This window comes from Hermetia illucens, chromosome 1, assembly GCF_905115235.1.
Source record: "Hermetia illucens chromosome 1, iHerIll2.2.curated.20191125, whole genome shotgun sequence".
Taxonomy (NCBI): domain Eukaryota; kingdom Metazoa; phylum Arthropoda; class Insecta; order Diptera; family Stratiomyidae; genus Hermetia; species Hermetia illucens.
In genome coordinates, this window is record NC_051849.1 from 211,727,552 (window position 1) to 211,746,250 (window position 18,699).

General features: G+C 42.5%; 1 protein-coding gene across 1 annotated transcript in view; it reads right to left on the reverse strand.

The window, feature by feature from the left end:
- Positions 1-18,699, reverse strand: part of LOC119652199 (zinc finger protein 34) — a 30,409-nt gene that overhangs the window by 5,019 nt on the left and 6,691 nt on the right. Inside the window, exon 3 of the mRNA XM_038056144.1 lies at positions 8,745-9,903. Within this exon, the coding sequence (XP_037912072.1) occupies positions 8,745-9,903 (1,159 nt within the window). The remainder of the gene's footprint in view (positions 1-8,744; positions 9,904-18,699) is intronic.

Genomic DNA, 18,699 nt, shown 5'->3' on the forward strand with positions numbered 1-18,699 from the left:
TTACCAACAAGCTGACAACTCGGTGCACTAAATATTAAAGGTTGGGTTGATTTTTTATGTTAGAAGATTTGGGTATATGATGGTTCCATTTATTCATAGTTCAATATTCAGTTCGATGTGATACTGACATTTTATCTCTTAGAGAGTATCCTAACTTTGTTGGGGACTTCAGAGAGATTTCTAGCTGCAGGGTGGGAAAGGTGCTTTCCTTCGTGAATACTACGGGCTGTGTCTGAAGATCCGAGCCGGCTAGACGCTGCCTCCTTGCTCTCATAACAGCAGTCACGGTCTTAGGAGTTTGTAGCATCAAAACGGCGCACCACAGCGCTAATTGGGATCCTCGCAGCGGTCACTGATACTACTTACTCTAACTTTGTTAATAATAGTAAGTAACTCCACCAAGCCATATCATGCTTCCTATTAAATGTTGGCGGCAAAATTTTCGAGACAAAATAATATACTATTGTTAATTTTATTTGCGTAGGTATCGTAACGTAGGGTATTTTGAGGGCTGGATAACATGTATATGAACCACCACAGTTTTCTTTCCGAATTTTTGATTCAGTAGTTTCTGAGAATGGGTGCTTGCAATAATTAACTCTTTTCGGACCCCGCACCCCTTCTCTTTGCAACTAGTGTCAAAACTAATACTTGCTTCGATTAGAAATTTTCGAGGTCCCTGGTACCAACCATGACTATATTCGGTAAAAAAAAAATGCTGCACCCTTCTTTTGCATGTATGGGCACTCCCCTTAAGTTTAACGTACAGCAGTGCCATTCACCCCAAGCCTGAACGCTCATAATTGTAACCTTTCTACTGAATTTTGTGTCAATAGGAGCAACCGGTTCTGTGAAAAGCGTCTATGAGAGACAGCCAGACGGACGGACAGACAGACAGAGAATCGATCTTAATAAGATTTTGTGTTCCATAAAATTTTTAAAAAAAAATAGTTTTTCCTTGTCATCGGAATATAAATTTCATTCGATAATACAAATTTTTGTTAGACACTGATGAAAAAAGTGTGCAAGAAATTCATATTTCCCTGAAAAGATATAGAGAAAGATGAAATTCCCTTTTAAATTGTTGAACCTTCGGATTGGAGGACGGCCAGTTAATGACTACAATGCTTTACTAGGAGTTTTTGAGTCACTTAATTGAAGGAAGAAGTACTCGACATATGGGCAAGATATCTATGGGCGTGTTGATTAGACTCTTGCCAATATATCACTATTAATAAAGGCCGATGAATCTATCGCCAACTAAGTAACGAGCTAACATCGCAACGGGTAGAACATTCTGGAGCAGATAAACTACTGGCCGACATCTAGTTGATCTTACAAGTGTTCCTACATATAACGAATAAGATAGAAATGCACCGTACGTGCTTAATCACTTTGAGCTAAATTAAAAGAGGGACGAAGACGGCTACGGTTTTTTACCAGGGCAGAGGCAACTCTTCAGACGATGCCTCACCCCTGCCCTGGGGGCAGCGTGACCGAAGCGGCTCGCAGATGACTTAGGACTTCCCAATCTCTAAAGGAAAAGAGATTGTTTAGCTCCGGCCAAGCTTTTGGTCTGAACTGTAGGCGGATTTACGTGGAATATAATTCGCACCCTTGTCGTGTTTTGCGAATTATAAAAGGGAGCGCGTGAGGCAGCGTCTGAAGAGTTGCCGCTGCCCTGGTAAGAAACCGTAGCCGTCTTCGTCCCTCTTTTAATTTTGGAAACTTGGGTGTTAAATCTAAAAAGAGCAGTCCGTGAACCATCAAGAGTGGGAGAAAGTTGCTCTCCATTTGGTCCGATCCGACATCAAGTCGATGCGGACTTAGGACTCCCAATCCGTAAAAAAAGCACTTTGAGCTAGTTTGAGCCAGATAGAAAATGTGATTATTCAAAAAGTAAGACACTTATCCTGAAAATTAAAAACTTAATTCACTAAGGATTTATAAATTAAATGTTATGAACCAATCTCTACTAAGTTACCAAGTTCCGGCTTCCCCGAAAAAAAAGAACAATAATATATTCTAATTAAAATGTCAGAACCAGATAAAAAGTACTTTTAAAATTGCACTTTGATTGCATGTCAATAAACTGTTTCAGGATAAAAATGTTGAGTTCTCTCGAAACTCTTTGTGTTCAAAATACAACAGAAAGTACGGTAAAGTCGTGCATGTTCTCAAAAGGATTGTAGGTGTTAATTGGGATTTTTCAAAAGATAAGGAATTTCACGAATTCACATTCTCGGAACACAAAGTGTGAGTTGAAACGTATATTTATTTTATAAAGCGTTCGTAATTAATGTAGAATTATTGAAGCTCAACCATTGTGATGACTCGGATTCAGATATTTCTGTAGCACAAAGAGCAATTATTCAAAGCAAACTTCTGCTAGACGAATGTTGGCAAGGTGAAAAGGAATTACACAGTTTGTAAAATATATAGGATTACATCGTTGCTTTGTCGTCGATTGATTCCATGCGTAGATTACAATTTAATTGTTAGCTTCAATCCAGTAGTTTGTATGCGATCATGGTTTAATTGTGCACTGATTTACAATTATTGGTATTGTCTCTTCCGCTTATATTAAGCCGGGTTAGAGGCTTTATAAATTTCAAGGAAACGATTTCTTTTGTATTATTTCCACAGTAAATATTCTCTTGTTAAAGAGATTAGATTTTCGTCTGCTACTTTTAGTCCAGCCTAAAATTAATAGATAAGGAATAGCTTTCAGGCAACTCATCAAGCGCTGCGTTACCTCTGCCCTGGGAGCAGCGTGACCGAAAGTGCCGACAGATGGTTATCGCTCCATTTATATATAATCGGAAACACGACATGAGTGCGAGTTATATTGAAGTGAAATCCGTCCTAAGTTCAAACCTAGACTCGGCCGAAGTGAATTTTTTTGTTGAGGATGCTGGGGGTCCTTCCGCATCCACTTTTTGGTTTTAAACGTAAATATATATTTTACCCCCTTCAGTACAAACCTACTCATCGCTACTACTCGTTTAAAACCAAAAATTTTAGTTTGTTGAAATTTCAGATACATCGAAGAGTCTTTAGCTCTATATATGCACGCAGATATTCGAGTGATAAATAAAAGCAACTACATCATTCTGTAATATTGAATTTCAAAAAAACATGTTGGCCTCATGATCCTGCTTAATCGATATTTGAAACGTTAGTGACGCTTTGAATTTCGCAGCAAAATCTTTAGACAAAAAGTTTAAAGGTGTTTTTATCAAAACTATGACATTGATTTTTCCGAATCTATTGAACCGATTCTTATGAAATTTTTACTACTTATTGTATAAATGTATACTTATCGTGTGAACCACACGTGTACCCTGTTTTTTGTTTTTAAAAACTAAAAATTATAAAAAAATCGAATTTCGAAAATTGCGCAAGCCATTGCCTTACTAAAAAACCTATAGTGTACCGCCTTCTGGTACATGTGCATTATTTCTTTCGCCTCTTTCGTTACAACTTTAAAACGGTATGCATTTGCTAATACACAATTTTTACCCCTTCTCCACCACTTTTACACCGCTTACTTTTCCCAAATTGCTTTTTACCCTCTCCGTGATCATTACATCTTATTTATCATTTTCTTTTGAGTGGCACTTGCTGTCGGACGATGGTGTGTAATTGGAGTTCGAAGTGCAATGTTGCTGCGCTGTGAAGATCAAAAGAAGTAGAACTTTCTGAAGTCTGACGTTAAGTGAATTACTCGTTTCTGAGGAGAATCAAGGCCTTGCGCCAGCCTAGTACCGTAGTTGTTGGTATTTCGTGGGGCAAGGTGTCGTGAGTTTGTTAAAGTCTTTATAATTTGCCTTCGAGAATATAAAAGATTGACTTTTTTTCAGCGAAGAAATGGATCCTGACAAGAAAGGGGGTGGGGTAGTAGCTCGATGATTTTTTTTTTTCGTGGAGATACACTCTTATTTTTACTGGATAGAAGGATGGCTTGCGATTACGTCGCTAACGTCCGGTGAGAACGGATTCACATCGAATGGGAGGAGTGCCTATGGTGGTCCACGATTTTTTCTTTAAGGTTTTGCGTGAAACGCGCCATTTTGTGTTGGGTTTGAAGGGGGGCTCCTTATACTTGGGAAAGGAGGTGTACATTTTTTTCACAGAATATGGTCAGGAATATCGAATTGGTGGACCTCGGCGCAAAACCGGGATGTCTGGAGTTCCTTATTAAGGCAGGTCTATACCGAATATCGGTTGTTGCGCCGTTGATGATGATGACGAATATGGTCATGTGGATTATCAAATGAAAGGGATTTTCGAAGACCATCTTACTTTTGATATTGTGTGGAACATAGAGGAGTGAGAGCCCAAAAGCTGTGCCCCAAAAAGTCAAACAGGTTTCCTATCCAACCGGAAAATCTGCAAAAAATCACAGTGATGCATCTATGTGAAATCTAAGCCTCAAAATACATCCTGTTCCAGTATCAACACAAATAAAGTTAATAATAATATAGTACGACGCTTCAGAAATGTACTGGAAAAATCTGTCAACCGAGCGCTTTGATGGAGCTTCAGTAATTGCGAGTAGACCTTCACAGTGACTTAGTTAATTTCTTTTAGTTTTTGGGATGGCTCTTCCCTCTAGGTCGTCTTCGACTACTCAGGATGGTTGTTTGACCACCCGAATCAAGGACTGTTCATTATAAATAATTTGTGGTGATCATCCTATTTTCTAATGTTTCACTACAAACCTATTCTGAATTTTTTATGTCGATACTATTTCTCGGTTCAGCATCACTAACACCGTTTACTATACTTTTTTTGTTGGGTAAACTTGGTTTAATTAAAAAGAATTTGGTACACTTTGAGAGTATTTATTGGATTCAAACAGAACTATACCAATACCTCAAACCTAGCCAGCCAAATGAGCTCGGATAGACAGGACCAAGTAGTCGGATGGCAATGATCCATACCTCCTAGCTGGTAACTTCGACAGTCAGCCTAAGGGTGAACTAACGTAAGAGGCGAAAACGACGCGGCACAGGATGCTCGTATGATATGGCAAACGATTCGAAATAGGTTGCACATGAGCTGACGCTGTAGTATTCTGTTACCTTACTATACCAGAGAGACATCTCGTCGAAATGGCTTTCAGGTCAATGTTACAGCTTCCTCCGTTTCGATAATAATCTTTGCAGGGGTGCAAGTACGATCGGAGCTGTAAGACCATTAAGTTGATAGTAGAGACTCAGTTGAGTTGGACTCTTGACTAGTACCTGATCTCGGCTCTGAAAACAAACTCGCATAAGGATTTGTGTTAATCCATCCACGACCTCCATGCTTGCATAGAAAATCACGGAAACCATTTAAGGCAATTGCAGTTTCTAGCGGAGATAATCGCTTATAGCTGAATCTCAAAATGAAATGATAACATGAACAGTAACAACAATTACGACGACACAACCGACAATCGCCGATATTTCTAGAAGGAGCGATAATACACCACGCGTACCGCTTGTCACAGTTAAAACGGGAGATTCTTCTATAAATTTCTTTGCAAGAAGGTGAAGCTACAACAATCACCTACTGAAAAAGTATAAAGAACTAGTAGTGAAAAAGGCCAAAAAAGAGAGATGCCATCGGGTGCGCCACGGGATGAACAAAAAGGAGACGAGGAGAAAACAGCGGGGATCTGCTGCCAAAGACGCCGGAAGAAGAATTTTGCGAAGGGTATTAAAAAAACGAACCAAGGAGTATCGAATAAAATTCAACAACAACTTGCTAAGTTGAGTAGCGATGGCAGTGACTACACTATAGCAAAATTGAAGTCAACTACGGCGACTACATCAGCGCTGGGGTAGATGTTATAGCGGACGCAAAGCGGTGATATATATTTCAAGCTCGAAGACAGACAATAATAATACGTTCTGGGATACAGTTCAGAGCATTTTAAACACGAAAGCAGTGATTTCCCCGCCATAACTCATGTGCACCGTCGAAATAAGGGATCTGCTGGATTGTCTCGTGAATACGGAAAAGGTGGAGGAGGCGATAAAAAGGGATTATTCAGATGTAAGCAACCTCAAAGTGGGAGCTATCTCCAGAGGGCAAAAATGGACCCTTGTCTCTGTCTCTTGGGAGACAGCGGGCCAGCTTCTTCATTGCGGGAGAAAAACATCAGATGGATCAGTTGCAGAATAAGACGACCGGTAGTTCCAACCTACTGGGCTTACAAGCCCATAGCAGAGGTTTACAAAGGGCAGAACAGAAGCCCTTAGTGTTTCAAATGTAGTGAACCCGGGCACAAAGTGAAGAATCAGAAAAATGCTGTGTTTTTTTGCAGAAAGAAGATGTGGCTCATATTCCTGGTTCCGGACGGAGCCAGGTCTTCAAAGAAGAGTCGCAGAAAGTGAAAAGTCAAGTACCAAGTAGCAAGCGAATATGCGAGTGCAACTACTCACGACCTGACATGGCAGATAGTTCAAGAACAAAGAGTTGAATTGTTGCTCTTCACCAAGCAATAGCGAGATAGGAGCTCATCATCGTAGTATGTCGATATATCTCGCACTGCTACTATCTGGGTGAGAGATGCAGTGGGCTCATGGGCTAGGAGATTGTTTCGTTTGGGTTCGTTGTGCGGCAGTGACTTTTTAGCGTTTACCTCACACTGGACGACCCTATGTCTTCTTTTCGGAATACGCTATGCGCTTTGGAGGACGAGATCCGAAACACGGAAGAGGAGTTTTCGTTGGAGGAGACTTGGAACCAAGTGCATTCGAATGAGTTCGCTTAACTAGATTCTCGACTCACACAAATTTTGGAGATTGCCACCTGATCAAATGGGTAAATGAGCCACAAGACGCGGACGGAAGAACTGCGGCATGCAATGCACAAAATAAGATTCCGTTACGAGAAGTTACCTGGGCAGCTGAAATTGCTTGTCTACGAAGGAACTGCCTCGGACTTTGGCAGATTGCTTAGAGTGCACGAGGTCAAGATGACATAACGCTAAGATCCACAGAATACAAGAAAGCGAAAAAGGCGCTCGCCACGAAATCAATAGGTAAAAGGTACGTTATTGGCAGCAGCTTATCAGCAACGTTAACAGGGCATCGGATATAAGCTGGTTACAAAAAACTCGCCGTCCATCGATCACCCTGTTTGATCGAAGTAAAGGTGGAAGAAATCGCGTAGGTATTTTTCCCTGTCCACATCATACGAGCTGACGCTGTCGACGAGTTTCACTGTAAAGGAACTGGAAGAAGCTGTCTTGTCCATGAAGAGCGAAAAACCACCAAGGCCCGGATGGTATTCCCATCGAAGTGCTGAAAATTGTATTCAAGTATAAGCTGGATTTGCTATACTCTGTGCATTCAACACGTTTTTGGCAGCGAATGTTTTTCCCTCCCGCTGGAAGGTTGAGAGGCTTGTGCTAATAAGCAAGGGTAAAGACGACCCCGAGGTGCTGTCAGCGTACCGTTGAACAAAGCAGGAAAACTGCTTGAGAAGTTCATCAAGTGAAGACTACATGAGGCAATACGTGTTACGGGAGACTACTTATGTTGACGACGAGTTGTGCTCCTTGTGATGTTAGATATAAGAAACGCCTTCAATTTTGCGAGATGATGCTACATGTTTGAGGCCTTGGAAAATCGTCTCCATATTCCAGGGTACGTTTTGCAGATATTGAGAATCAATTTAAAGGATCGTGCCCTGCTCTTCCAGACCTGGTAAGGATAGCGCAACGTGAAGACCACATCGGGGGGCTCAGGGTTCTATCTTTCGCCCGGACTTTTGAAACACTTTATTCGATAGTCTGCTACAATCGAGGTTGCCGATGAATTGAATTTGGTCGGATATGCGGATGATGCTGCAGCACTGGTTGCCGCACGCACGGTTGAACACACTCACACACTGAGAATGGTCATCCGGTGAGCCAGCAGATGAATAGCTAAGCAATCGTCGTCCTGGCCAAGGAGAGGGTTTCCACAGTCCTCCCTATTCAGGTTAATGAAACGATGGTCTTGTCGAAGCCGATGATGAAATACCTTGACATCATGATAGAGACGAAGATGAGCTACTTCGGGCAGATTCCCAACACCGCAGACAAGGCTGCAGCTAGAATGTATGCGTATGTTCCCTCAGTAAGGAGGTGTACCGCAAGCGCAAGCGTACCGTCTCAGAGCCCACAGAAATGGTGATAGCAGGAGTTATTCCGATCGTACTTCATGCTGCTGAGCGGAGGTTTATAAACCTGAGAAAACGCGAGAATCAGGAAGCCGTCTCCTGTAAGGAAGAGCTCGCACTATCAGCCATTGGCAGCAATTTTGGGGAAGAGAATCGTAATGTAGGCGAATTGCGCCACTCATTAAAGACATGCGGCCGTGATTCAATCAAAAGCACGGTGAGATTGACTATTATTTAATCCAGCTGCTCAGCGAACAAGGGTATTTTAAGGCGAAAAAATGGAGATGGGTAGGCGAAATATCAGGATAGCTGAGATTGGCTGAATCACGGGGACGTATTCCTACACTGAGTAAGCTTAACCTGAGGTAATGCGATAAACGATTCCGGGTTACCTATAGTGGAAATAGTTCACATTGGTGAATTTTTCCCATCAGACATTCTATACAAAGTCCAATCATGGCCGTGATGTTAGCAGGGATAATAATGAGTTCTTTTCTTTAGAGACACCATGCATCAAGATTATGCTCCAATAATAACAATAAACAGATGATTGTAATATATTCAAAAAATTACTAATTAATTACCTTGTTTTTCGCCCACCATCGTTAGATCAGTTTCCTGTCTGCAAATCTTCTCATGATGTCGCAACAAACTCCACCTACTTAACTTCTTGCCACAATGCTTGCATTCATACTCTTGTTCATATTGATGATCACAAATGTATTTCCGGTGATTATTCAAGGCCAATTTACTGGTAAACGTCTTTTCACACATTGGACAATTTAAATTGGTTTTCTTCTTCGCTAATTGTTTTTTACCGAATTTATGAAATTTATTTTTATGTTTGAGGAATTTATAGAATGAATCGAAATGTAAGTTACATGGAACACATATTCGAATGGCTGGAGCATGATAAAGGCTTTTGTGTTCGTTTAATGTGGATTCATGAAGAAAGACTAGGGCACAAATATCACATTGGAAACAGGGAATGGTAGGACCCGATTTAACTATACTTTCGTCTATAACAACGATGTTGGGTTCTGACGATATTTGAACATCCAAGTCATGGTCTTCATTGGTTTCTGTTTTATAGCACGGCTCTTTTGATATTTCCGTACTTTCAGCAGCTGATTTTGCATAGTTATGATCGTCGATGTTTTTGAAAGTTTGTATTTTTACTGGCTCTTGAGTGGGGGTCGGAGTCTCTTCACCAAAATCATCGTCTGGAATATCTATGAATGCATCATCCAATGATATAATTTCCATAATGTCACAATTATTGATGATTTCTTCTGAATTAACTATTGGCAGATGGTAATGAAGTTGGGACTTTTGATCACAGTCGTCTTGTTCGTCGTTGCCTTCATTTTCTAAGTCATCGCTTGTCGTACTGTGAACTCCTTCGTTTACTTCCTGTTTCACTTTGATAACTGGCTCTTGCTTGATTTTTAGTGACTTTTCAATATTCATTATTTGAAGTTGGTTCTGTTCATTGTTGAATTTGCTTTCTAAGTCTTTTTGGGTTCTGAGCACTTCATCTACAAATTCGGAAAATAGGTGAAGTCGGTCAAGACAGGTTGTACATATGTTCTTGGGAAAGTCGTCGTCTTGCTGAATATTCAAAGTAGGAAAACACTTTTTTATCATTCCGAAGACTTCAAAGTTTGTTGTGAATGTTTCGATACTTTTACAACAAAGACCACAAAGCCGGCAGTTTACGTCCTGTTGTTCTTCGAGTGTCATCTGGAATATTTAAAGGACTTCATGAATGGCATATATATTTCGAATTATTTCCTTATGATTTTTTGGGGAATTTGTTTCTAATAAGAGTTTACTACAATACATTTACTGCTAATTTTTGAAGAAATCATTCCCGGGCGAGAATATGCCTATCTTATTGAAGAACGGAGCAACGGTTACAGCTTGTAATTGGACGGTTCCCATAAACACGGAAAAAACCAAAAGAAAAAAATTACAGGGGACCAAATCGGGAGAGCGGATCCGCCTCTCCGAGTCGCCCCTAACTGAAATTTGACCTTTTGGGAAGTGTTTCCTCAAAACAGACGTTGATTCTTTTGAAGTGTGTCCCGTTGCACCGCTTTATTGGAACCAAACGTCCCCTAACTCCAACTCATCTAACCGTCGGGAACAAATTCCTGTAATAACAACGACTTCGAGAAGAAACTCGTTTATCCGAGAATGAAATCACTTTCAGAAAGTTCCTGCACAATCTACATCCTGTAAGCATGAAAATGAAGATCATCATGAAGAATTCTCCTCACAGAACGATTGGAAATTCCAAGGGCATGCACATGTTTGTGCGCAAAACGGCGGGGGGATCTGAATATTGAAGCTCTCGTTGCCTCTTGTAACACTTGCAGTTTGTCTGAACGTAGTGATCTACATAACGATTGATTTCCGGTGCGTGACAGGTTCCGGCGGGTTAAATTAAAGCGATATCGAAAGGCGCGCTGGGTTGCGATCACAGAGCATCCCCTTCAAAAAAGTAGGCCTCAACGGGAAAAGCATCGAATTAGAAAGGTATTGAAGAACATCGGGGCAAGTTTTATTTCTAGCTTTCCTGGCTACGATGGTCTTCCAAACCTCTTTTTGATCAAAACTGGTAAGTCCATCTCCCTTCCCCTATCTCTTATTTTCAACAAAAGCCTTGAAGAGAATCATTTTCCGGGCTTGTGGAAAGAGGCTCTCATTATCCCCATTCACAAAAGTGGCGATCGTTCGCTTACCGAGAATTACCGTCCCATTTCCCTCCTCTCCTCCTGTTCCAAAATCCTGGAAAGATATGTCAGCGACTGGTTGTCCGCTCACTTTGGCCACCACATAGTGAAAGAGCAGCACGGCTTTGTTTAGCGTAGGTCCACTGCCTCCAACCTGCTTGACTTTACCAACTTTGTCGCCAAATGTCTAAATTCACGGCAAGAAGTGTATACCATTTACACTGACTTCGCGAAAGCCTTCGACACTGTAAATCACAAGATACTTCTATCCAAACTCTCGTCCCTAAACGTTCCCATACCACTTGTTTTATGGCTTGCCTCTTACCTTTCTAACCGATCCTGCCGCGTCTCTTTTGACGGCTGTACTTCCCGCTCCTTCTCCCCCTCTTCTGGCGTCCCACAGGGGTCTATTCTGGGTCCTTTGCTATTTTTATTTTTTATTAACGACCTTCCTTCTGGTGACAGGCCCCGCGACAGGTCGACCAAGAAAATGCATAGAATGTCGTTACAAACATGATGATCGGATTGAGTCATAAGCCTCGAAGAAATGCTAGGGCGTCCACCTCAGTCGACGCGGCAGGACGGGCCCCGGTCCTGTCGAGAAATGGGCAAGGGTTCTTGACGCATGGACGGCGTCAGGACGTAAGCAAGTTAGTCCGCACACAACGAACAAAACAAATACGTGTCTGCACGCTAAATGTTGGTACCCTAACTGGAAAGACGGAGGAACTCGCAAGAGCCCTTCGGAAAAGGCGCATTGACATCTGCGCTCTGCAAGAAACCCGATGGTCTGGTGCCAAAAGCTGCGACATTGAACGCGAACGCGGTAAAAATTGCTACAAACTTCTCTATTTTGGTAACCTACACACTCAATATGGTGTTGGCATTGCCATCTCAGAGGGTTTCCGTGATGCCATTAAAGAAGTCGAACGATTTGATGATCGGCTGATGAAGCTCACCATTATATCAGCTGATCGCACTATGCACTTCTTCACCGCGTATGCACCACAGACAGGTCGACCTGATGCCGAGAAAGATGCCTTCTGGCAACTTCTCGATGAAAAGACTTGTCACGTGCCTGCTGACGATTACATAATCATTGCCGGCGACCTTAATGGTCATGTGGGTGAAAAGGCAGACGGTAACAGGTGCCATGGGGGAAAGGGGTTCGGAGCGCGCAATGAAGGTGGCGAGCGTATAATCGATTTTGCGGACACCCATGACCTTGTACTTATGAATACATGGTTCATCAAACGATTGTCTCATCTTCCCACATTTTATAGTGGGAACAATAAAACGCAAATCGACTATATTCTCATAAGACGCCAACACTTTGCCACTGTCACTGATTGCAAAGTCGTTCCCTATGAGACCATCGCACCTCAACATCGGCCGTTGATTGCCGTCCTGCGAATTAAGCCACCGATAAAACAGCGTGAGGAACGCACTGGCCCGCCGCGCATTAAATGGTGGCGATTTGGTGAGAAGGAAGTAGAAACGGTCTCACTCATACAATTGCCAACCATTACGACTGTGGAAGAATCATGGAACCAAATGAAAGACACGATCCACAAAGCGGCCTCTGCAACCCTCGGGGTCACCAAACCGGGTAAGCGGTACATCAACCGAGATACTTGGCTTTGGAATGATGATGTTGAAATGAAGGTCCGTGAAAAGAAACGCCTCTACCACAAATTTCTCGACGATAAAACACCTGCTAATTGGCAAATTTATAAGAATGCCAACCGGGAAGCAAAGAAAGCGGTCGCTGTCACCCGAGCAAACCATTTCAAAAATCTTTACGATAAACTGGACACTCGGGATGGCGAGAGAGATCTTTATCGACTTGCTAAAAGCCGTGATGAACGCACACAGGATATCGAACATTTCTGTTGTGTTAATGATAAGAACGGTACTTTGCTTACCAACCGTCGAGCCGCAACGGATAGATGGCGAGAATACTTCGAGCAGATTTCAACTGAAGAATTTGCTCATCCTCCACTTCCACAATCATTGCCGACATTTGGAGCAGTTCCACCAGTCAGCGCAACTGAAGTCGAGGAGGCAATAAAACAAATGAAATCGGGGAAAGCAACAGGACCTGACGACATCGCATCTGAGCTCTGGAAAGCGAAGAGCTGGGACCCAACACTGTGGCTCAGTGAATTCTTTAACCGGGTTATTCAGGAAGGAAGAACACCATCTTACTGGCAAGAAAGTACCACTGTTCCAATATGGAAAAAGAAAGGTAGCCCAGCACAATGTTCAAATTACCGTCCGATCCGGTTACTTTCCCATACCATGGAGATTTTTGAACGCATTCTTGACAACCGTATTCGCGAAATCGTTGAAATAACCGTGAATCAAGCCGGATTTGTCAAGAACTGCGGAACTACTGACGCAATACACGCTGCGCGGTTACTCATGGAGAAACACCGTGAGAAGCATCGGCCTCTTTACATTGCCTTTCTGGATCTAGAGAAAGCGTTTGACCGTGTACCACACGAACTCATCTGGTATGCTTTACCACAACACTTCGTGTTAGAAGAACTCGTGCGCTGGGTTCAATTGCTCTACCACGATCCGAAAAGTAAAGTTCGAAGTATGGCGGGTGTATCAAAATCGCTTCGTGTCTCTGTTGGTGTTCATCAAGGAAGTGCCCTCTCACCACTCCTCTTTGTCCTTGTTATGGACACCGTCACACGGGATATCCAACGTCCAGCGCCCTACACACTGCTTTATGCAGATGATGTTTTCCTAGCATCTCATAGCAAAAATGATCTCGAGCAACTTGTTCAAAAATGGAATGATTGCCTCATGCAACACGGTCTCAGATTGAATTTAAACAAAACTGAATTTTTGACGACCGATCCCCATGAAACAGGCACAATCACTGTCAGCGGCAGTGATCTGCCCAGAACTGAGCGATTTAAATACCTCGGGTCAACGCTATCAGCCAATGGAGAACTGCGTTATGAAATTGCTTCACGCATTAACGCAACCTGGATGAAGTGGTGTTCCACAACTGGTGTCCTTTGTGATCGATGTATCAACGAACGTCTCAAATCTAAAATTTCCCGCAATGTCGTCCGTCCAGTCGCTCTCTATGGTTCTGAGTGTTGGCCGACCATAAAAAACAATGAACGGCGTCTTGCGGTAATGGAGACGAAGATGCTACGTTGGACTAGTGGCGTCACACGTTTAGATCATATCCGAAATGAGGATATCCGCGATGGTTATGGGGTTGCACCGATCGTGGAAAAGTTGCGAGAGAGGCGTCTTCGATGGTATGGTCACGCAATTCGTGCAAATGAGAATTCACTTGCCAAGATTGGTCTGAACATCAAAGTTGATGGTAAACGACCAAAAGGCAGACCTAAGCAACGGTGGCTTGATACGCTGGATGGGGATTTGAAAGCCTCGAGATTGCACCCAGATCAGGCATTCGATAGAGCCAAATGGCGAAGCCGATCACGACGAGCCGACCCCGCTTGTGAACGGGACAAAGGCTGAAGAAAAAGAAGAAGATTAACGACCTTCCTTCCCTCCTTACTTGTCCCTGTTTGCTCTATGCTGACGACCTTAAACTGTTTTCCGCTATATCGTCGCCTATGGACTGTGTTTCCCTTCAGAATAACCTGGACACTCTGGTTCGTTGGTGCTCGACTAATGGTTTAGCGCTAAACGTCAGAAAGTGTCACTCTATGTGCTTAAATTCCACTCAAGACCTCGGAGTCACTTTCGACAATAAGCTCCGCTTTGACACCCATTGCCTCAATGTCATCAATCGAGCAGCAAAATTGTCAGGCTTTATTCTTCGCTCCTCCGCTGATTTTGACTCCATCCAACCCCCCTTAGCTCTCTTCAATTCCCTTGTGAGGAATACCCTCGAGTATTGCTCCGTGATCTGGTCACCCACTCGTAACTGTGATTGTCTTGCCCTTGAAAATGTACAACGTAAATTCAGCCGCTCTCTCTTCTTTAAGAAAAGCTTCCCTCGTGTGGATTACCCCTCCCGCCTCCGCTTTCTAAATCTTCCCTTCCTACAACAGCGTAGATCCTATCTGGATCTATGCACATTCTTTAAACTTTCCTCGGGCCTGATGGACTGCTCCGCCGCTAATGAGATCACCTGCCGTCCTGCGTCTTATAACACACGTAACGCAGATATTTTCAACGTGTCTTTCGCGGAGCTCGAAGTCTATTTTCACTCCCCGATTCCCAGGCTTTGCCGAAATTATAATGCAAAACAGCTTGGTCCTTTTAACTTCCCTACTTTAAGTAGTTTTAAACGTAGGATAAGTTTTTTGCTTTCTCCTCCTCCTGAGGACAATAATTAATTGGAATTCTTTCTGTTTGTTGTCCGTTAATTAAATAAATAAATAAATAAATAAATAAATAAATAAATAAATAAATAAATAAATAAATACCTTTCTGAAATCAGTTTTGGAGGAGGCATGCCACAAATGTTAAGGTTTACCGATTGGAGAGGTATACAGAGTAGACGTGGGATATTATACTTAACCATTCTCATGCAGAAAAGGAAGTGTACTTGGGGTCGTTTTGCTACTGGGAGAGAAAATTAAAACTCAGCACATTAGAGTTCTAGGCTATAAATTCCAATCTATTCACTCTGGTCGCTTTGAAGCCCCGGCTTCATTGATTCCCGTCACAATGTGTCGGTTGCATGTATGGCTTGTTTCCTTTATCGGTGTTAACAAGTCCTGTTTTCTCAGTTATTTTCGGAGGTGAACGAGGTTCTTCTAGCGACTATAAGACTTCGCTGACCATAACACTCTGCGTATGCTCTAGAAGTGAACCTGTCCGCTTTGCATGATGTGACATCTTCCAATGTCGCGGCGCTTTTGGCCCTTGACTTTTTTCAAACTGCCAGCTACCGCATTGGGTTGTTCCACATTATGTCCAACTTGGTGGGATATTTTATACATTTTATGAAATGATGGACTGAATTTATCGAAACCGCTGATTTGTTTTCACGATTTTTTGGAAATTTTTACCTATTACACGAAGTTGGCATAGGCAAGTAATATTACCACCCCATCTTTTCGGTCATTTTGTGATTCTGCAAGAAGTGATTTTGCCAGATATTAACTTGGTTTCGGTTTTTGTTGAAAAGTACTGAAAAGTACCTACTTAAATAAAAAAAGCTCTCTAGAAATAAGAAAAAAGGCTCAGGTATTGATGGTTTCAAACGGTGCCAAATTTAGTACTTGTGGTACTAAAAAGACTACACTGGGTAGTCGCATAATTTGCTTATTTCTACCAATTTCAACTTAGTCTTCATACTGAATAATTTGTTCCATTCAGATTTGTCATACAAATGTGACGTCATAATAGAGTTTGCGGAGTGCTTTTAGAGATGTGCAAATGGTTGTACTTTGTAATCATTGGTAGGACTGAGAAACCTGCAAGAGCCCTCGGAAGAGGTGCATCGACATCACGATGGTGTGATGTGCGACATAGCATTCAAAGGCGATAAAGTGACTGTAAACTTCTATATTTTGGTTGCCAACGCAATCAATATAGTGTCGACATTGCCATCTCTGAGGGCGTGGTGAGATTCAAGCATTTGAGCGATTTGATGATAGGATAATGAAGCTAACCATTATGTCAGCTGATTGCACTCTTCACTTCTTTATTGCATACGCACCACAGACAGGTCGACCATATGCCGATAAAAATGCCTTCTGGCAACTACTTGACACAAAGGCTTGCAATGTGCCTGCCGAAAATTATATCATCATTGTGGGCGATCTTAATGATCATGTGGGTGAAAAGTCAGACGGCGCGGAGTGAGGGTGGTGAGCGTATAGTCGACTTTACGGACATGTATTATGTGTATGTGTATTTAGTAATACATAGTTTATCAAAAGTTTGAGATAGGGGGAATTATAAAACGAAAATCGACTATATCCTCAGACGTCGCATACGGTTGAAACAGTAAAGTTTGAAGTGTGACAGATATATAAAAACTGCTTCAGGTCTCTGTCAATATTCGTTAAGGAGGCGACCTCCCGTCTCTTCTCTTTGTTCTGTACACTGTAATCCGGACATCTAACGCCCAGCCAGTTTCCAACGTGCTGATTTATGCAGCCGATGTATTCGTCTGTAGCGTTTCAGAGCAAAGCTGATCTCGAGCAATTTGTTGAAGTTGAGGTTTGGGAAGCATTGAATCTGAATAAAATATAGTTTTTGACGACGGGCTTCCCTGTCATCCACTCCATATCAGTGGCAGCAATCTGCAAAGAAGTGGGCGATTTAAATATACTGCGCCACGTAACTGCTTCACGCATCAATGCAACTTGGATGCATTTGTGCTCTACAGCTGGCGGTCTTGGTGATCAGTGCAACAAAAAACGTCTCAAAACCAAAATCTACCGCAGTGTTGTCCGCCCTGTCGCATTTTATGGTTTTGGGTGCCAACCGAGTACAGACGATGATCGGCCCCATTTTATGATTGCATACGCATTGAGGACAATATGGAGTTGGACATATCGTGGGCAAATTAGGAGAGGGACGGCTTCGATGGTATGGTTATGTATTTCGGACTAATGAGAACTCATTAACTAATATTGGCCTTAACATGGAAGTCGATGGGAAACGATCAATAGATCGACCGAAGCAAAAACGATTTGAGGCGGTAGATCAGCCCTATCAAAATATTCCCTGTTTATTGGCCAGTAACCTGCAAATTTCGAAAAACTGCGAATAGAGCCTTTGAGCTTGTAGGACACGGAAGAGGGCACCTCTCCCTCATCGAGCACAGGGTGTGCCACAAGATCAGTAGAGTTTCTACTAACTGTCAACGAGAATCTAATCAGATTGGCATATCGCGATCGGTAGTAGATTTAGTTGTCTCCCAAATATGCGTAACAAAAGAGATGATGACATCGGTCTAGGAAGTGACCATCGCGTGTTGCTACCACATCTACCCGAAGGGAAGCAGACCCTCTTGATGAAGTTATTGTCTACGTCCCAAAAGGGCATCACAAGACGTGGTTGATTGCGGAATAATGGAGGCAGAGCGATAAACATAAGGAGCTGAGAACTTTCTTGATGGCTGCGGAGTTTAAATCACCGCACCACCTGCCATTCATCTATTTGAAATAAGCTTTAGACAGCGTAAACTGGAAGTGTATTTAGAAGCAGGAGGGGAATTCTGAAGATTTGAAATCCAAAGCAGAGTCCACCAGGGCTTCTTGTCATTAATAGTTTTGTTTTACGTTAGTGATGACATTGTCGATGCTGCCTTGTCCATAGGACTTGGAAAACTTCAATGGACTCAAACAAATCGATTAGACTGATGACAGCTCTCTCAACGAATCATGGTTTTTAGTCAAACGGCGCTGGATTTTGGAAAGGAGGCAAGTAGTAGGTAGGTTTGGACTGAACGAAGCGTCAACAAAAGTAAGGTTTTAAATCTGACGTATCATTGCAGAATATCGAAGGTATCGAACTATTTGTACATCTAGATAGTGTTGTTTCTGATTTATTCAATACATTTTGTATTTTTTTCCAAAACTGTTACTATTTCTTGCGTATTGGATGACCCATGGCTAACTCAGTTGGGATCCCGCAAGTCAAAATGGCCACAATGTACGCCTCCCTTCCTGAATGGGCTTTTTTCCGGGAAGAACAGCTTTAGCCGGGTCAAGAAGACCCTCTTGTTCGAGCCTCCGACGTTAAGGTTAAAATGATATGAGTCTTGCTCGTCGACCTTGAAAGGACCCTCGTAAGGTGGTTGCAGGAGCTCCGGGAGGTCTGCGTTCTTGAGCAAACA